General features: G+C 39.5%; 1 protein-coding gene across 2 annotated transcripts in view; it reads right to left on the reverse strand.

The window, feature by feature from the left end:
* Positions 1–21909, reverse strand: part of PRKG1 (protein kinase cGMP-dependent 1) — an 860670-nt gene that overhangs the window by 116078 nt on the left and 722683 nt on the right. For both annotated transcript variants that reach the window (XM_077821744.1, XM_077821743.1), the window contains exon 8: positions 5938–6003. In XM_077821744.1, the coding sequence (XP_077677870.1) occupies positions 5938–6003 (66 nt within the window). The remainder of the gene's footprint in view (positions 1–5937; positions 6004–21909) is intronic.

Below are 21909 nucleotides of genomic sequence, written 5' to 3' on the forward strand. Positions count from 1 at the left end.
ATCAAGTAAAATAGATTTATGCTTAAATTTGATACCATATGTTTGAGAGTTTTCTCATTGTCACAATCTTCTTCTTTTTGAAGAAAACAGTTCACAACTCAAAATTTCAGTAACAGTGGCTCTCTTTGCCTAGAAGTTCAGCTTTGTTCTTAACAGATTTTGTTGTTTGATTTTCACAGGTATGTGTATGCATTTGATTGTGATGGGAGTTCCAATATTTGAGCTGCTGAATTATTAAAATCCCAAAAGAAAGGGAATACTATTAGCTCAAAACAGGGTCATGCGACAAGTCTTTGACAGGACTCCTACTTTCTACACAGAGTTTGTCTTCATGCAGTCAATCCTTTTGGTAAGTCTCCTTGGTTCTGGTCATCCCATTCACCAGGAGGCACATCCAGGCAGCAAGCTATCTCAAGCTCTTGGCTGAGAACTCTGCTGTCCTTCCTGGTCAGCCTTAAATTGAGCGGGGCTTCCTTTATATAATTCTCCTCTGCACATCTGATATCTTCTACAGGTGTAGCAGAGTGAATCCAATTGGGCTCATTGGTCTTCATTAATCCCTTCCTTGCCAGAGTGGTGGCCTGTTTGCCCCCCAGGGTCTCACTGGTAACAGCCTTTGAACTATTTAAGGTCTGTTTTGTTAAGACATTTTGCTGCAACTAACGTGTAATTGAAGAAGATAGTGAAGAGAAACTAAAAAATTTAACTATTCTCTTTGCTTCTTTCTTCTTCAGACTCAGAAGAGTAAAATCAATAGTTTAACATATATGTCAGCACACAAAGTATGTGAGCTAATACCTTTTATTGAACCAACTTCTGTTGGTGAGAGAGACAGCAGAAGTTGATTCAATAAGAGATATTACCTCACCCACCTTGTCTCTCTAATATCCTGGGACCGACATGGCTACAACTACACTGCATATATGTCACAACTGCTCTGTTATACTAGTCACTTGGTACCAGATTTGTAAAGGTATTTAGGCACATAAAGATCAGGTAGGAGACTAATGGGATTTCCAAAAGTGCCTTGGAGCCTAACGCCCATTTCTTTTTAAAATCCCACTACGCACCTATCTGTATCTTTAGGCACCCAAATACCTTTAAAAATCTGGCCCTCAGTCAGTCAAATGATTAAGCCTGTCAGTCATTTGGTTAAAGGGCTGACAACAAGGATGAAGCATTTGACAAAATGCCTAACATTGCTCAATGAATTAACCAACAAAAGGAATAACGATATTATATTTTATTGCATGCTGTCAAATGCAAGGGAGCACCTATCATTCTGTAACGGCAAATGCCATGTAGCATTGTATCATGAACAGGCTACTTTAGCAGTAGCTGTAGCTCAAGTTTTATTGGCTGTCATATTACAGCTTTGAAACATTTACACCTATTGATTTTGTACTTCTTTTACCCTGAACATTTATATTTAGTTCATCTTGGGATACCAGAAAAAGATCAATACAAATGTAAATGCAAATGTTACAAAAATGGCAAATATAAATAAAAGATGGGCCTCATCAGAACTTTCAAACACCCCTACATGCGGAAGAAACCTATGATTCATCCCCATCTCTATAAATATTTTTCGCTCAGCTTGTGGGGCAAATGCCAAAATTCCCTCTCAGTATACCCGCTTGCTGAAGATTTCCAAGCTCAGCATATAACTATGCCAGCTGAGCCTGTATTTCATTGATGACGGAAAGAACATTTCTCCTCCAGCAGACATTTTTGTCAGTTTTGTTAGATTAGCATGGATCTTTATGTTACCATTAGGTGGAAGCACTATGAACACTTCAGCACCCCAAGGAGTGGTTTTCCTTTATGCAGGCTGTTATCCTCATTTGCTCTGTCATCTCAAATTCTTATTCTACTTTCCCCATCAGGATAATGGAAAGGTTGCCATGGCCTAGTGAGAGATGAGCTCTCAGTCCTATTAAGAATACTCCAAATGGCCAGCCTAACACACACAGCCTCTGACAATTGAAGTCCTACCACTTCTCTTCTCATGGAGGTGGTCTTACAAATAAAAAAGAGGGGGTATGAAAAGTGAGTGTCTTATGCCTGCTCAGGCTGCTCAGGGGAGGTGGGGCCCTTTAGCTGCAGGCAGACAACTCACCCAGGAGAAGGAAAACTGAATTAAGTCCTCTGAAGACAGAACACATATTTTTAGGGTAGTGGGCAGCAGGAGTACTCTTATAGAGAGACAAATAGAAACAGCATACACACTCCTGAGAACCAACTGACTGGTGTAGTACCCTTGAAGGGAGAAGCAGCAGCCAACCTGTGGGTATTGTCAGGCCTCACCAGCCAGAGACCTAAACTGTGGCAGTAGGTGACATGCTGGATCTTTGTTCATTTTCACCTCGCACTTAAAGGATGGAAATAGTTATTGCCTTTAAGGGGTGGCTCATCCAGCCTACATATAACTCCACCAGGGACTCCCAAATGTTGGGAGGGCTGTTTTGGCCTACACTGGCAGTTTGCTTGCCTCAAACCTGGCAGCCCTGGACCAATAAGATCGCAAAACAAATGATTAACAAAAGTTTGTGAGTTGTTCATGGTGTCGTCCTTAACAGGCCGGTTAAAGTGCGAAGCTGGCCAAGATGATGGTCTGAAGAAACATTAATATACTGTGCATTCAGGAGATCAGGTGGTCAGGAAATGCAACCCGAGAAATGGGTCTGGGTATAAGTTGTACTATGTAGGTGGTAGTGACAGGAGAAATGGTGTAGGAGTGGTGACTCACAATGAATTTTGTAAAATCTCCATCTTCCCTATTTGCCTTTGACAGAAATAAAAAATGGAGACCTCCCTTAACATCAGGGGTACATTTTCAGAATTACATGTGTTTTCAGCTGCATGAACTCAAATGACTTTAATGGGATCTGAATAGCTAACACTTTGCACACTGTTCCCTTTCTCTGTGTTTCAGAATGTTAGTTTTCTAGTCTCTCGACTTGTAGATCAATAGATGTTGCTGGAGATATATTGTTCAAAAGCAAAGTTTACATAAACATGCAAGCTAATAATCACATCATGCTGACCAGGTTAGTTGTTTTGTTGCAGAGCATATGTTGCCACTTTTGACGCTGTGAGTACTTTATTACTTTACTAAAACAAAAGCTTCTTGAGATATGAAAGCAGGGAATGTATGGTAATTCAAGCACAGTACATGATACCATTTCGCCTACTTCATTCTATGTTCAATCCCTAACTGCCTAGCACATAGAGCTGTGTTTCACTTGGTGATCTCAGTTCACAGTGATTTCATGCAAACCTTCTTTCATACTTTGATTTCTTTAGGTTTGAAATAATGTTGAAATGAGCTTATCCAAAACATATTTGCTTTGGCCTGGGTTTGGACTTAAACCTTGCAAAACAAGACTTCTGAGTGATTTCCACCCAAACCCAAAAGTCTCACCAGCAGCTGAAACTTAACCCAGTTTCACTGTGAACTTGCGCCACATTCACAAACCTCACCAAAACGTTATTTGGAACATGGCCAGTGTGTAGGATTGGTAATGGAAACTGACACACTGCAAGTCTTCTCTAGTTTGGGGTCCATGAATCCAGCAGGGTTGGAAACTTCAAATTAACAGTAGACTTCAAATGTTTTAGCTAATGGAGTAACTGGTAGCAAGCCTAGGTTGTTATCCTCAATCTTACCACTAGAGGGGGATAAGATACATATTTTGTCAAATAGTGTCACAGTTATTTGCTAGACAATAGAGAACTAGTGACACTCAGGAATCTTGGGTTCTGTTACAGGGTTTGGAAGGGAATGTGTTCTACTGGTTTTGGACCCTTCTACTGCTACTGTCGCCCCACAGCTCTGTGTCCCCGTGCACTCTCCGCTGCTCTCTATTTCGCTCTAGTTGCTTCCTCCTCCTACTCAGGTTCCAGGAAGGGAGCATTCAGAGTACAGGAGAAACGATATCCTTGCTCTTAATTCTGGTAGCACAGCAGATCCTGGCAGTTGGGAGGAGCAGCTGCAGGGAAAGTTCTATTCAGCCCCTACAACCCAGGGCTGGAGCATGCTCAGTACAAGCAGAAACTTGAGAGGCCTATAATTTGGCCAAATTTGTGTGAATTTTTACAAGGCTACCAAAAGACATTTTTCATTTTTCTGAGTACAGAACCCTCCCTGCCAAATTTCTAGTCCCTGCTTCAAAGCAAGGAAGTGCTAGAGCTTCTAAATAAATCTGATATAAGAATTCAACATTGGCAAAACAATATATTTTTCCATTTCTTGTTTCTGGAGATGGCTAATCATTGTTGCTGGAACTTTCCATTACAATTCAGTTTGAGGCAGACGCATGCATCAAAAATATCAGCCCAAATGGTTAAAGTTTAGCAAAGTAATAAGCTACTGAAAACAGGGTCTTCTAATGGAAATTGTCAGACAAACTTATTTCTAGGCATCACTCCCAGCTCTGTCCATAATAGAGGGCACAGTATCAGCCACTGTAGGTGAAGTAGAGTCCTAATTTCCATTGACACCTCCCTTCCTGTTGCTCACATTTTCAAATTCCTTTCAGGCTTAATGTTTTAATGTTTAGTTCAGCCCAAAGGCAAATATTCTTGGAAAGTGGGAACAAAACTGGTGCCTAAGTTCAGAGTTACTTGAATGTGAACTCAGTAATTGCACAGTATTTCTCAACAATTATCAGACTGCAGCATGTGAAATATCCAAATAATTTCCTGTTCTACAGGTATAGATAAACGCAGGGTTACCATATATGCCACAGTATAGTAGTTGTTAGTAAATATTGACTTTTTAAATGGCTTTTTAAATTTTCTAATCAGAAATTCTGCAGGCAGATAACTCAAAAATGACTGAAATTAGAAAAATGCAAACTTAGAACAACACTGGTGACTTTGCAAGCAGAGGTAATAATATAGATAGTATAACAATATAATATAGACAACTATAATCCAGTGAAAAATGAAATATATGATGTGTCTTCTAAAATTAAAGTGCAGTTTGAATAATATATAAGATAAGACAAAATCCTCTAGGTATTAATGTAAACAGTTTTTTTTTACCAAGGCTTTAAATATGTACTTTGTATACTTCAAAATAGATTTTTCACTGTACTAAGATAAGCTTCTCCACTTACTATTGCATATATAAAATAATCAATTAAAAGCTGTAAAACAGACTCTCTAGGGCCACAGAACTGTTATGCTTGCCTTGAGCTATAAATAGTAGTTATGCAACTACTCTTCCCCTTAATTGCAGAACATTGCTAGGAATTGCCAGTATATACTGTGGATTAACTACTGTCTTAGAAGTTTAAATTTAAATGTGTGATTTCTTACTAGTACGGGAACATTTTTAATGGTGAAATGAAAACGTATGAGACTGGAAAATGACCAACTGGTAATATAACCCAATTAGGATTAATTTTTGAATGACTATATTTATTAATTGTACTTGTGATTAAGCTGCAAGACAAACAAAATGTCTGTACAGAATTGTTCAGATAAAATGTGATAGTTGGTCCATAGTTTTCTTATTGAATATTTGCTAAAATGAGTGGGCTAAGTAATTTCCCTTTATCGCCAGGGAATGATGACGCATACTGTCTATTTTATGTAACATATACCTGGCTTGTGAATGTGTTATGAAAGCTGCTTAGCTGACAGTCCTAACGTCCACTGTTTGTGTATATTGGCTAGAACCCCGGTGTTTTCTGAATTGTTCATAAATTAAATTGTATACAGGAAGGGTTTTTTTAAAAGCATTATTCAGTTGCAGTTTAATAATAGATAAAATCTTATAAATGTATCACCCAAAGTCATTAATCAAGTTTTTAAAATGAAAGTTAAACAACATCTCCCTGCAAAATGATCAGAGTCACTAGTTAAGAACTATAATGAGTATCAACTGAAGATATTCAGTATCGTATGATAAGAAAACAATATACTTACTCTCGGTCTATGACAAGACAAGTTACTGCTTCAGCAGCAATGACATTGGCTGTTCTGACATCTTCCCTAAAAGAAAAAAACATCTCTTAAGTAAGATATAACTTTCTGCTAACAATCTTAATAGTTTAGAGTCATTAAAGTATCTCATGGAAGAAATTTGTATGTTACACAGTTTTACATTTAATCGATCACTGAAAAGTGTCCATAATTCACACAAATTTTAAGCATGTTCAAGTTTTAAAAAAAATTTCATACAAATGAAATAACAGAAATATAACTGCCCTTTGTAGATAACATCAGATATTCAGTTAGGTAATGTGCCATGTTTTTCACTTTCCTAATGAGTGGTTTGTTCTTTGCTATATACTGTTTATATAAGCCAATACCAATCATAGTTGTCAGAAAATTAGACAGTCACATATTTTTTTAAAAATACATATATTCAGGGCTATAAGTCATGTCTTCCCCCAATAAACTACATTTCATCTGCTCCTTACTTCACCTTACAGTATCTCATTACAGAAATATAACTGAATCATTCTCAACAACTAATGACTTTTAGAGCTAAATAGTCACTGTTTTGTGCATAGTGTGGAAGGTAGGGATAGAAGGATTCCCAAAGCTTCCAGTCTCTTGGGTGTCCTGTACAAGGACTAGGAACAATCACAGGCCAGGCACTTAAGTGAGTCCAGGGATTATTTCTTTAGTGCACCTTGGATGCACTCACTCCCATCCACACAATGTTGCTCCTTGGGATGGGTGCAAAATACAGCAGGCTTCATCACATCCAAGGCATTGTTCAGTATGAACTCTCCACTCTGCACATTAGGGAGCTTGGGAAGGGATGGTGCCTTGTGGGAGGCTCAATTAGTGTGGGATTTTCAAAAGCCCTCAGCATTGGCCTAACTCTGGTCCCATTGGTATTAATCATAGAATCATAGAATATCAGGGTTGGAAGGGACCTCAGGAGGTCATCTAGTCCAACCCCCTGCTCAAAAGCAGGACCCATCCCCAATTAAATCATCCCAGCCAGGGCTTTGTCAAGCCTGACCTTAAAAACTTCTAAGGAAGGAGATTCCACCACCTTCCTAGGCAACGCATTCCAGTGTTTCACCACCCTCCTAGTGAAAAAGTATTTTCTAATATCCAACCTAAACCTCCCCCACTGCAACTTGAGACCATTACTCCTTGTCCTGTCCTCTTCCACCACTGAGAACAGTCTAGAACCATCCTCTCTGGAACCACCGCTCAGGTAGTTGAAAGCAGCTATCAAATCCCCCCTCATTCTTCTCTTCCACAGACTAAACAATCCCAGTTCCCTCAGCCTCTCCTCATAAGTCATGTGTTCCAGTCCCCTAATCATTTTTGTTGCCCTTCGCTGGACTCTTTCCAGTTTATCCACATCCTTCTTGTAGTGTGGGGCCCAAAACTGGACACAGTACTCCAGATGAGGCCTCACCAATGTCGAATAGAGGGGGACGATCACATCCCTCGATCTGCTGGCTATGCCCCTACTTATACATCCCAAAATGCCATTGGCCTTCTTGGCAACAAGGGCACACTGCTGACTCATATCCAGCTTCTCGTCCACTGTCACCCCTAGGTCCTTTTCCGCAGAACTGCTGCCTAGCCATTCGGTCCCTAGTCTGTAGCTGTGCATTGGGTTCTTCCGTCCTAAGTGCAGGACCCTGCACTTATCCTTATTGAACCTCATCAGATTTCTTTTGGCCCAATCCTCCAATTTGTCTAGGTCCCTCTGTATCCTATCCCTGCCCTCCAGCATATCTACCACTCCTCCCAGTTTAGTATCATCTGCAAATTTGCTGAGAGTGCAATCCACACCATCCTCCAGATCATTTATGAAGATATTGAACAAAACCGGCCCCAGGACCGACCCCTGGGGCACTTCACTTGACACCGGCTGCCAACTAGACATGGAGCCATTGATCACTACCCATTGAGCCCGACAATCTAGCCAACTTTCTACCCACCTTATAGTGCATTCATCCAGCCCGTACTTCTTTAACTTGCTGACAAGAACACTGTGGGAGACCGTGTCAAAAGCTTTGCTAAAGTCAAGATACAATACATCCACTGCTTTCCCTTCATCCACAGAACCAGTAATCTCATCATAGAAGGCAATTAGATTAGTCAGGCATGACCTTCCCTTGGTGAATCCATGCTGACTGTTCCTGATCACTTTCCTCTCATGTAAGTGCTTCAGGATTGATTCTTTGAGGACCTGCTCCATGATTTTTCTGGGGACTGAAGTGAGGCTTACTGGCCTGTAGTTCCCAGGATCCTCCTTCTTCCCTTTTTTAAAGATTGGCACTACATTAGCCTTTTTCCAGTCATCCGGGACTTCCCTGGTTCGCCACGAGTTTTCAAAGATAATGGCCAATGGCTCTGCAATCACAGCCGCCAGTTCCTTTAGCACTCTCGGATACAACTCGTCCGGCCCCATGGACTTGTGCACGTCCAGCTTTTCTAAATAGTCCCTAACCACCTCTTTCTCCACAGAGGGCTGGCCATCTATTCCCCATGTTGTGATGCCCAGCGCAGCAGTCTGGGAGCTGACCTTGTTCGTGAAGACAGAGGCAAAAAAAGCATTGAGTACATTAGCTTTTTCCACATCTTCTGTCACTAGGTTGCCTCCTTCATTCATTAAGGGGCCCACACTTTCCTTGGCTTTCTTCTTGTTGCCAACATACCTGAAGAAACCCTTCTTGTTACTCTTAACATCTCTCGCTAGCTGCAGCTCCAGGTGCGATTTGGCCCTCCTAATTTCATTCCTACATGCCAGAGCAATATTTTTATACTCTTCCCTGGTCATATGTCCAAACTTCCACTTCTTGTAAGCTTCTTTTTTATGCTTAAGATCCGCTAGGATTTCACCGTTAAGCCAAGCTGGTCGCCTGCCATATTTACTATTCTTTCGACACATTGGGATGGTTTGTCCCTGTAACCTCAACAGGGATTCCTTGAAATACAGCCAGCTCTCCTGGACTCCTTTCCCCTTCATGTTAGCCCCGCAGGGGATCCTACCCATCCGTTCCCTGAGGGAGTTGAAGTCTGCTTTCCTGAAGTCCAGGGTCCGTATCCTGCTGCTTACCTTTCTTCCCTGTGTCAGGATCCTGAACTCAACCAACTCATGGTCACTGCCTCCCAGATTCCCATCCGCTTTTGCTTCCCCTACTAATTCTTCCCGGTTTGTGAGCAGCAGGTCAAGAAAAGCTCCCCCCCTAGTTGGCTCCTCTAGCACTTGCACCAGGAAATTGTCCCCTATGCTTTCCAAAAACTTCCTGGATTGTCTATGCACCGCTGTATTGCTCTCCCAGCAGATATCAGGAAAATTAAAGTCACCCATGAGAACCAGGGCGTGCGATCTAGTAGCTTCCGCGAGCTGCCGGAAGAAAGCCTCATCCACCTCATCCCCCTGGTCCAGTGGTCTATAGCAGACTCCCACCACTACATCACTCCTGTTGCTCACACTTCTAAACTTAATCCAGAGACACTCAGGTTTTTCTGCAGTTTCGTACCGGAGTTCTGAGCAGTCATACTGCTCCCTTACATACAGTGCTACTCCCCCACCTTTTCTGCCCTGCCTGTCCTTCCTGAACAGTTTATAACCATCCATGACATCATGTGAGTTATCCCACCAAGTCTCTGTTATTCCAATCACGTCATAATTCCTTGACGTCACCAGGACCTCCAGTATTAATGGGAATTTTACTATAGATGTTAGTGGAAGCAGTTAGGCCATTTCTGAGCATGTTTGAAAATCCCACTCTCATTTTTAAGGAGTACTTGTGGCGCCTTAGAGACTAACCAATTTATTTGAGCATAAGCTTTCATGCGCTACAGCTCACTTCATCGGATGCATACTGTGGAAAATACAGAAGATGTTCTTATACATACAAACCATGAAAAAATGGGTGTTTACCACTACAAAAGGTTTTCTCTCCCCCCACCCCACTCTCCTGCTGGTAATAGCTTATCTAAAGTGATCACTCTCCTTACAATGTGTATGATAATCAAGTTGGGACATTTCCAGCACAAATCCAGGTTTTCTCCCCTTGTTAAACCCTGGATTTGTGCTGGAAATGGCCCACCTTGATTATCATACACATTGTAAGGAGAGTGATCACTTTAGATAAGCCATTACCAGCAGGAGAGTGGGGTGGGGGGAGAGAAAACCTTTTGTAGTGGTAAACACCCATTTTTTCATGGTTTGTATGTATAAGAACATCTTCTGTATTTTCCACAGTATGCATCCGATGAAGTGAGCTGTAGCTCACGAAAGCTTATGCTCAAATAAATTGGTTAGTCTCTAAGGTACCACAAGTACTCCTTTTCTTTTTGCAAATACAGACTAACACGGCTGTTACTCTGAAACTCTCATTTTTAAATCCTTCTTCAGGAACTAAAATGTGTCATTTCAAACCACACATTCACCTAGAAATACATTTAGTTTACTTTCTGAATCTTCATTAATGAATCCTTCAATCTCCTGTTCTAGATCATACTGCAATACATGGCTACAGATCATAACATTTGATTTCAGTCAAACAGGTCCGTGACTTGAGTTAAGCCCTTAGCTGTTCATTAGTCCTAACTGAAGCTTAGAATAAATGTCACCCTAGATGCCATTTTTTTCTTCATAAAAAGAGACTTTAACTGTATTGAAATTTAGAAATTATAAAGTGGTAAAAACAGAGATGGTTATGGTTTCAGTTTACATTGATTAACTAAGTCATTATTTTTACAGATGAAAATTCATTGGCAATTGAGCTGGATGCTCCTCATTCCTGTGCACCCTGGTTAGTCTTTCTAACCTGTGCAAAGTGGGTGTAAAAGTCTACAACTGGTACTCATCAGAGTCTTCTTTTTTAAGCACACTCTTCACATATGCATAAATGATGACAAAATAGTGGTGAATCAGGCCAAAACATGATATTCATAAGTTTGGAAAAACTCCGTGTATTGAACAAGGAGATTCATTTCTTGCCAATTTAAAAAAAAAAAACAAAAAAACACACATGAAATGCATTTACATGGTGCGTTCATATTGTAGCAGGAGCAGTGAAATTTATGCTGGTCTCTTTGTAATATTGTTTTGATATACAATTAGGAAAGCAAAACAATATTAACATTAGTTTATGAGGACCTAATTATGAAGCTGATTTTATGTTAAATTTAAAAGCCAAACAATTAAAATTCATGTAATTGGAGACTCTTGTATCATTGCCATACTATGAAGCTACAACATTAAATAACACCAGGGAAGTCCCCAGGCCATTGAACGATGCCATAACATTTTCATTATATGGGACTTCATGATGGAATAACTATTACTCTGAATCTATGGAGACACTGTTCAGCCAAAGGGGATGCTGCAGAAGAAAAGCAGGTACTCCCTTCCTGCAGAAACTGAGAAAACTGCCTCCACAACACTCAGCTTCTGCTGAAGAAGAGTCATTATTAGGTAAAAATGAAACAATATCCATTCAGTTGTCTATATGCTACTGTGGCACGACTATTTTTCAAAAAGGAAATCATGCCATTACTATTATGTTAAAAATCTTGAGGTTCGGACCACCCCACAACAGGAAGGAAATTATTGTTGCTGTCGTACCACTACCTGCATAATGTTCTGTTTCCTTACTGTAGCACATACGCCCTTTTATCGCGGATTCTCTTCGCTTGTATGCCATACAGTATGCACTGCCTTGAGCGAACAGATTTATTGAAACTGAACAGAGAGACAGGATAGCTCAGAATTTCCTTGCTTTTTTCAGCATTTCGTAAGAACCTTTGCATTACTATACTGTAAGTTTTGTGCTTAATCATTTTTAAAAGGATATCATACACTTGGCCAACTGCCACATTATGGAGTTTATTTAACTGGTGTTCGGCAATCCTGTTCTAGTTAAGATTAAATGCCTATTCAAACTTTCAAAAGCAGAAGAAAAAGACTATTTGTATTCTTAGCAGTACAGAAACATTAGTACAAGTACAGTATAATATGCATATCAACTTTAAAATACAGTACATATATTGTTCCACAACATATGTACACATTAATACCAATTCTCTTACTATTATACTAGTTAATGTTAAGGTTATAAAAATTGCATTCACAGCTACAAACATGCAACTGATTAATAAAACTTTAGACTTATGCTAAAATAAGTTTTTAGTCAAAAGTTTTTAAAAGTGTGCCACTTAAAGGTAGCCATTAGCTACAATGCAGAACAAGCAAACAATCCAACATGAAATATTTTTTAAGTATTGTTTTGTGAACACTGACTCTGATATTTTCTCAACTTCATCATTGGACTCTTCCTCACTACTTCCCGAGAAACAGCAGTCTTCATCGGAAGAGTCACTTTTACTGTCTGAATAATCCATAGGCGATGTTCGCATCCACCATTTGCCTTTATGAAAACTGCTGTTTCTTTCTGCCCAGCTCCTGCATCTTGTCCTCTGGACTAGCTCTGGAACTTAAAACTTCTAGGCTTGGAAAAGGTCACAGCTGCTGTGGGGATATCTACTGTGTATCACTGGGAACTGTAAGCAGAGTATATTGCTCAGCCACAAAGAAGCATATAGTTAATGCAAGAAGGCAGTATTCTCATCACTGGTACTCTCTCTTACAGCTCTGGTGCAATGTGCCTGCTGTCAACAGACGCAGTAGCAAATCCTTTCTGCCAGGACATACTTAAGCGGACACCTGTTAACCTGCACATAGGGACAAACTAATCTGAATGCCAAAACCTTTTATTATTTGTTTGAATCAAGCTCAGCAGTTTCATACAATGTGACAAACATTATGTCTCAAGTTACAGGGTCAGCAGGATTCTTCTTCAAATTAAGATACTTGATAAAATGAACAGAAAATTCTAAAAGGAAAAATATGATTCAAGTTTACTAGAACTTTTAAAAGTGTATTATATCACTTTAAATCAGGGTACTTCTACTGAAATACACGTTAAGGGTCATTTTAGAGGAGAATAGGTGTGCATACAGGTAGATTTCACCTTTTAGAGCTGGGTGATTAATTCGTTATGTATACTTCAGTGAATTTAATCATTTTTCTGCTGACAAATTGCCTACAAACAACCATTTTTAAACATAGTTGTGAATAGTTTCTGTGACTAATTCTTGGTCTTCCAATGAACGGCTCATGAATATAGTGAAATATTTCATATGTGAAATTTGCAGTTTTGATTGGAGACACAGATTACATGGTACATTTCTGTTGTCTGATTATATTCACTTAGGGCTTCTCTACACTGCCCTGCAGCTTGGACTATAGGGGTGTGAATAGGAGGATGCACCAAACCGCGGTGTGTAACTCCCCAGTGTAGCTGTTGAAGGTATGAATGAAAAGGTGTTTAGTCCTCATTAATGTAATCCGGTTTGAATAAGATTACATTAGTGTGAATTAGGAACCTTTTACCTTGTGCCAGCAGTATCCACACTGGTGAGTTACAGTGCAGTACTTTGGTGCACACTGTTATTCCCACCCCTGTACGCTGAACTGCAGGACAGTGCAGACACAGGCTTACAGCCGTGCCACTGTACCGCTCTTTGTTGGCGGGAGAGAACTCTCCTATTGGCATAATTAAAACACCCACAATGTGTGGGGTTTGCTATGTTGGCAGGAGAGTCTCTCCTGCTGACATAGGGCCGTCCACACCAGCACTTTGTCTGTGAAACTTACGTTGGTGAGGGGTGTGTTTTTTCACACCCCGACTGACAAAAGTGCTAGTGTAGACAAAGCCTTAATTTGTAAATTTTTGGGGGCAGAAACTGTCTTTTTGTTCTGTGTTTGTATAGCACCTAGCACAAAGGGGTCTTGGTCCATGACTTGGCTCTTAGGTGTTACCATAATACAAAATAATCAAATTAATGTAATCCTAAAAACAAATTGTACTGAAATAGACTATTTATTCAGTGAATAGTTTGCTTAAAATTTGCTGTTGTGTTAACAGTAAACTCAGTTCTAGAATATTTGTGGAAAGTGAACACAAAAAAATGGTGCAAACACAATTAAGCAATTCATTTAAAAATGTGAATAGCTCTTAAAATGTTTTACAGTATTCACCAGCACCAATAATGATCAGAGGATTCAAAATTCACTCTCCTTTCATAGAAAGTGAAAAGTGGTACATGGACCATAAAAAGACTGAGTCTTCAATAGATTGTTACACTAAGGGTATGTCTTCACTGCAGAGTTAACTCGTGTTATCCATGCTCCTCTTGAGTTAGCCTAACTTGAGTGGAACAACACTACAGCTAGGCAAAGTGATTAAAGCAAAGTGATTAGCAGCACAAAGTGACTGGATTAGCAACTGATGAATTGAGCTAACTCGAGGTATAGCCCGCAGCTCTATCCTCACTGCATTACTATCTCAAATGTCAGAAACACTCAGGCTGCAACCCATGCTCCGTAACAGGCCAACTATCTTGAGTTTAAAGCACTGCTTAACTGGAGATAGAGATTTTGGTATGTGGATGAGAAGTGGGTTAAGGGCAACACCTGAGTTATACTGCCAGATAAAACTGCAGTGAAGACAAGTCCTGTAAAAAGTTACCTACTAATTAGAGCTGGGCAGGAAATGTTTTTTCCCCCATCTTACAAGAGCTTGAGATTTTTTTTCTTGTCCTAAATTGGGACACAGTAGAAATATTGAACATTTTTGTGCATCAATATTTTTTTTCTAACTTCTACTTGCTTTAACTTATCTCAAATGACTCATTCTACAAACTTCAAATCAGGTATATTAAGAAAATATTGACAAGAACTAGTGCACAGGATCAGTGATGAAATAAAGAAAGGTATATTTGGGAAGTTATACATTAGCATCTTAGGTACATCAGAATGTTGTTCTTCCTGAAAAAGACTAAGAAGTTTCCCTATGACTGGTGAATACTGAAGCTTTATTTCCTTCTTTTTTTATTTAAAAATCAAGGGTAAAATTTTCAAAATCATCTAAATGACTTGGAGCCTAAGATCCATTTTCAAAAGTAACGTAGGTGCTTGAAAATTTTGACCTGGACCTTTTCTATGTAGCAAGAGCTTTCAAAATGTAAACCAATCATGTGAAGTAGTACCTTCCTCCAGGAACAGTCCTGCTATGGAAAGGGTATCAGATTCGGACCCTAAGATGGCCTGTCATTGTAATTTTTCTGAAAATAAAAGTGGAAAAATCACAGCTCACAAGCTGGGCACCTGCCATTAGCTACCAGAAATCAATTTACTGCTCCTGGCACCTTCTCTTTTTGCCATCCCAAACAAAGGAAGCATGGATCAGTGGAATTTTCATTCTTCATATGAGCTCCAGTTTCCTTCGGTTTTTGCTCTTAGCTTCAGCGTCTGTGCTAGCAGTGCCATCAGAAGAAAGTGTCATTGGCCCTTCCCCAGTACAAAAACCAATGTAGGTTGCCACCACATCTCTTTGGGGAAATGAAGTCGAATTACGAACGATATCTCCTGAAGGCATTGCTGCCTGAAGGTTGTTGAAGATCCTAAAAAGTGAGCCTTTGCTCCCAGGCCCATTCACCATGCCACATTTGGGAAGTAGGGGGAAGAAAGAGAGGAAACAGATCTAATTTACATAAAACCCCGTGAATATAATTTATGCCACATTTCCTAAAAACTTTTTTATTATTTGTTACTGAAATATGGTTAAGCATAGATCTTAACCAACTGAACTGTAATGAAGGGAATGTAACTATTCTTTTGGAAACCATCTGTGCATAACAAGCTACCATGCAATATTAGCAAAATTCAATTTGTATCCAACAAAGCAGAGCCACATTAAATCTCGTACAGCAGGCAATTACTGGTCACTAGTGTGTAATTCATAGTCCCCAAGGGACCTGTAGTTTAGGTGCTTCTGAAATGCCTCTACTACTATTTAGAGATATCCTCTCTTCTAACGCCAAAGAGATCTTTTAAGCTGATGCCCGCTGCAAGACTACTTCCCATATTATCCTGCAAATCAGGAGTACTTCAGTAGCTCCAAGTCAAATTCTTCTCTTGTTTTATGAGTTGCAAGAACTATGCTTTTTGTGACTGTTTACACTTTTAAAAAGATTTCCCCCTATAAACTGGGGATATGTTTCTAAATATTATAGTTTCCTATAGACATAAAATGTATTTTTATTCTTGCCTGAATTTATAAAATTAAACCATGGAAGACCATGTTCTTTCACAATGTTGAAAAGAAAAAACAATGTAACAATGTCTGCTGTAAAGTTATATCATCTGTCATGTATTCTCATAAAGTATATAGCAGTGCAGATGCTGGTAAGAAAACCTTGGGGATACATTCTCACCTTGATGGCAATGTCTGAGCATAACTCTGTTAGCCTAAATAATAGTTATAGACCTAAATCAGTGTGTAATCAAATATGGAAATAAATGTTCATCGAAAAGCTGTGAAATGTGCAACCTGAAAAAGCTTCCATTGTAATGAAGTATGATTCTTTTTTTATCTAAGATACAGAATTATTAAAATTGCTGCAGAAGTAATGCATTCAATGAAATTACAACTTTTTGGAAGAAATGCAATCCCAGAGAAACTTGGTTATGAAACAGTGCCAGACTGAAATAACATTAGAAGAAGCACTATGTACATTGCTATATAATTAGCTCATACAACAATTCACACCTGCTTTGGAAAAGAAAAACATTTCCTTCAGCCCACCATTTCACTTCAATCCAACAACAAAGTTTTACAGGCATTATTTATAGCTTCCTTTCCTCTACTCATTAAAATTAAGTTTTATGATTCACTGTATAGGCTGGAAAAAAATGTACCAACCGCTTACAGTAATTCATAGCTCTATTCCATCTGGTAGAATATAAATAGTACTTACTCTGGACTCCCGTATCAAATATTTAGCTGCATTCACAGTGGATTCCAACTGAAAAGATTTAGCCTCTGGGAGGATTTTATAGGAAAGAGAGATAGCTGTGTGTGCTCCTTCTGACTGTTGTTATTTTAACGCTTTTAAAGTTAAAGATTTGGGGGTCATATTGAAACAGTTTTTCCAGGAACCCAGCAAGATAACAGGTATTTCTATCCAAAAATTCTGCTCTTTCCCTTACTCTGCTGGAAGCTTCTAAAATCATGCTGAGATTCCAGACACTTACTGCTAATATCACAGTAAATTTTAATTAAAAAATCCTACTACAAAGGATGCTCTGAAATCCTGCCAAGATTGTATGTAAGACCTGTGAATTACCTTTTGTTTCATGACAATTATGGATATTATTTTATAAAGAATGGATCATAGGAAAATGCTAGGGTGCTTTTGATTCTTTTTTGTTTGGTGAATGATGCAAATTAATTCCAGTCTATTAGAAATGTCTTATTTTAAATATTTTATCCAAAAGCTCTAAAAGAAAAATATTATGACTTTGTAATGATTGTATTTATTTTTAACTATTCATATTTATTTGGAAGGCAGGGTGGCCTTCTTGACAGAGCCCTGGACTGGGATGCAGGAGGCCTGGGTCTATTCCCAGCACTGCCACTGGCGTGATGAGTGACCTTGGGCAAGTCACTTCACTGATTTTGCCTCCATTTCCCTGTCTATATAACAGGGATAATGTTACTTACCTCCTTGGGAAAGCCACTTGACATCTATGGATGAAAAGCCTTATAGAAGAGCTAGGTATTGTTATTATCCAACAGTAGATCTGAAATTATAGAGGACTGAATTATGTAACCAAAGCAATGATATTTTTTGAAATAGAGGGGTTTCATTTATTCTTATTGTCCCCATCATTACATATAAAGGGAGTTAATACAAACAAGCGTTGGCAGTAATTGGTACAAATTAAACTGACCGTAACTTCTACTACCTGGAATCAGTAATGGGATGTATACTCTTCCAAAACTCAGGCTTAAATTAAAAAAAAAAAAATGTCAACATGAACAATATGTGTTGCACTGATTCCCTAAAATTGTTAATCTTGGGCTGCGGTAAAGAGTAAGAGGGAGCAAATTTCAGTGCCAAGATTTTTCCACTAAAAATGGCCTGAAGCCATGCCCCAGGAGTTCAGCCATGGGGGACAGACAGCAAGACTTGTACAACATAATGTAACAGCCATAGCAGGGGAGAGTGGAAAAGGCAGTCTTTCAGATGCCTAGGATTCAGACTATTCAAGACTTTACAGATGATAACCAACAGCTTAATTTGTATCTAGTTGTAGGCCAAGTGCTAATGCAGAGTGCTATGCACTGACTCAGAACTTAGATGCTATGTATTAGAAACACCCAGCAGGCAGGAACATAGAAAGCTTCCCTGTCACCAAGACCTCATCCTTACTAGGAGAAAAGGTGTATTCTTAACATAAGTTAACTAAACACAGGGAAAAATTCTAGTGAAGACAAAGCAGTTTTGTAGTTTTCACATGACTTATCAGGTCAAGATAAACCCTGGGCTCCCCCACAGTTTTCAACTTAAGCTGCTAATATGGATGAAAACAAAAAACTGCCTGGTTTTCACTATGATTTTACTTTGTGTTAGTTAACTCAAGTTGGGAGCTTATCTTTTTCCAACTGAAGACAAAGCCTAAGAACTAGTTCAGCAGCTGTAATTCATGGGTCTGCTCCAGAAGGCATCACAATTATCACTAATACCTCTGAACAAAGGTAAGGTAAATGCAGCCTACACCCAAATAACATCTGTGAATTAAAAATAAAAATGCTTCTCATTTGCAATGCTACTTTCCACTTCTCTGGAGTGAAGCTTCACTACCTCTCCTCCTTCCCACAGCACATCAACAGCACAGTGCCCAGATGTGTCAACACCACTTGGTGTACTGTGGGAACTTTGCACAACTCCAAACCTTCACCAACAGCTCATCTTAACTCAGTCCCCTTGGAACTTGAGCACTCTTGCCTCTATATACATACCTATCTCACCACTCCCAATTGAGCCAACATCAATCTTGCATCCTTCCCCAACATAATTTGCAATAGGAAGAAATAAATAGAGGAAAATGCCAGCAAAAGCCTGAAAAGATTATCAGTAAAAGCTATATCCAAACTCAGTTCAATCAGTAATCATCACAGCCCCATGGGCCTGAGACAATCATGACCTGAGCCTCATGCTAATCATTGTAAGATCTGGAGTCAATAAGCTTGTCCAGCCTGCTAATTTTGTATCTTCTCTCTCCCCATATCTTCATTTTTTATGACAGGTAGGTGGGGTTCACACTGAAGATGCTTAGACACAGGCTTTTTTCTAATCTATTCCAGAAATGTATTCCACAGTTTAAGATCAGCCACCAAGAATATCTTGCCTCCAACTCCAGAAGATTTTCTTCCTAGGCTGTAACGATGCGGCCTCTGGTGGGACACAACTGAGAGTATCAATTCAGGACAAATTGCTTCGAGCAGGGCATTCACAGCTCAAGGCTCGGTGTCCTTTATTATTAAGGCACACCAAACCAACCAAACAGAGAGGACTTCGGTTTTACCCCAATGGCTAACTAGAAGTCATATAAGCAATTCCCTCAGATACTCCAGTTCCAGCACCACTCCTTATGGGGATGAATGGTTATGAAAACCAATACCCCAGTAAAAGAAAAAAGGTTTTCCCAATCCCAGAGGACCAAGCCCCAGACCCAGGTCAATATACAAGTCCGATCTTACCCACAAATCACGCTGTTGCCAATCCTTTAGAATCTAAAATCTAAAGGATTATTCATAAAAAGAAAGAAATATAGATGAGAGCTTCATTGTAGCAAAGTTCCTCCAGAGGTAAGAAGCAGGATTGAAGACAAAACGGAGAAGATGTAGCTGCCTTTTACATCCTCTGCCATGTGGAAGGATACCCTTTTGTTCTTACTGTGGAAAATCACGGCAGCAAGATGGACTTTGGAGTCCATCTTGGAGTCACATGGGCAAGTCACATGTCCATGCATAACTCAGTTCTTTACAGGTAGAGCAGCCATTGCTCCCATGCTATCTTGAACATTCCCAGGAAAGCTCCTCATATGTGGATTGGAGTCTCCCAAGGTCCATTGTCAGTTAAGTGTATCTTGATTGGGCACTTAATCTGAAGAACTCTTTCTCAAGAAGCTGACCAAATTCTTCACTAATGCTACTTAGAATCAAACACATTGAGATACAAATACATAGCCAATATTCATAACTTCAAATACAAAAATGATACACACATACAGCAGCATAATTATAACCAGCAAATTACAACATTTTCATAGACACCTTACTTTACCTCCTTTCTACAAGATTTGGTGCAATTATAGCACGTTGGTTGCAACAGTGATCTATACGGTCACAGTTCACGTCAATAACGTCACAGGCATTGATAGATACAGTTGTCTTGGCAAGTTACAAATGAAAAAAAAAAACAGCTGCAGATGTAACCTGGTGCCAAACTGTTAAGGATCCTGAAGATTGGGCTTGGAAGCCAATGGGAAACGGTGAATAAGAGGGAAGGTCTTCTTATGGATTGGTAACTGGTTAAAAGATAGGAAACAAAGGGTAGGAATAAATGGTCAGTTTTCAGAATGGAGAGAGGTAAATAGTGGTGTCCCATGGGGTCTGTACTGGGACCAGTCCTATTCAACATATTCATAAATGATCTGGAAAAAGTAAACAGTGGGGTGGCAAAATTTCCAGATGATACAAAACTACTCAAGATAGTTAAGTGCCAGGCAGACTGCAAAGAGCTACAAAAGGATCCTTCAAAACTGGATGACTGGGCAACAAAATGGCAGATGAGATTCAATGTTGATAAATGCATAGTCATGCACACTGGAAAACATAATTCCAACTATACATATAAAATGATGGGGTCTAAATTAGCTGTTACCACTGAAGAAAGAGATCTTGGAGTCAGCGTGGATAGTTCTCTGAAAACAACCACTCAATGTGCAGCAGCAGTCAAAAAAGCAAACAGAATGTTGGGAATCATTAAGAAAGGGATAGATAATAAGACAGAAAGTATCATATTGCTTCTATATAAATCCATGGTACACCCACATCTTCAATACTGTGTGCAGATGTGGTCGCCCCATCTCAAAAAAGATATATTAGATTTAGAAAAGGTTCAGAAACAGGCAACAAAAATGATTAGGGGATATGGAACAGCTTCCGTATGAGGAAATATTAATAAGACTGGGACTTTTCAGCTTGGAAAAGAGATATGATAGAGGTTTATAAAATCTGGTGTGGAGAAAGTAAATAAGTAAGTGTTATATACTCCTTCTTATAACACAAGAACTAGGAGTCACCAAATGAAATTAATAGGCAGCAGGTTTAAAACAAACAAAAGGAATATTTTTTTCACACAACACATATTCAGTCTGTGCAATTCTTTGCCAGAGGATGTTGTGAAGGCCAAGACTATAACAGGGTTCAAAAAAGAACTAGACAAGCTCATAGAGGATAGGTCCATCAATGGCTATTAGCCAGGATGGGCAGGGATGGTGTCCATAGCCTCTGTTTGGCAGGAGCTGAGAATGGGCAGCAGGATTTGGATAACTTGATGATTACCTGTTCTGTTCATTCCCTCTGGGGTACTTGGCACTCGGAAGACAGGATACTGGGCTAGATGGATCTTTGGTCAGACCCAGTATGGCTGTTCTTATGCTCTTAACAGTGGAGGGAAAGGGGCACAGGCATGATGTATTTAAAAGGCTTTTTTCTAAATTTGTACAAGCTAAAGTTTGCAACTGACTGTGAATGAAAGCCCTAGCTATCATACAGGGTATTACAGGCTTCAGACAACAAATGTGGGACCATGGATGCTAGATGCTATTAGAGTAATGGGCATAGACCCTTGGTGACGTGAAGGTAGACGATGATTGCCAGAAGCTGGGAATGGGTGGCAGGGCATGGATCACTTGATGATTACTTGTTCTGTTCATTCCCTCTGTGGCACTTGGCATTAGCCACTGTTGGAAGACAGGATACTGGG

The sequence above is a fragment of the Eretmochelys imbricata genome, chromosome 7 (genome assembly GCF_965152235.1).
Source record: "Eretmochelys imbricata isolate rEreImb1 chromosome 7, rEreImb1.hap1, whole genome shotgun sequence".
NCBI classification, from domain to species: domain Eukaryota; kingdom Metazoa; phylum Chordata; order Testudines; family Cheloniidae; genus Eretmochelys; species Eretmochelys imbricata.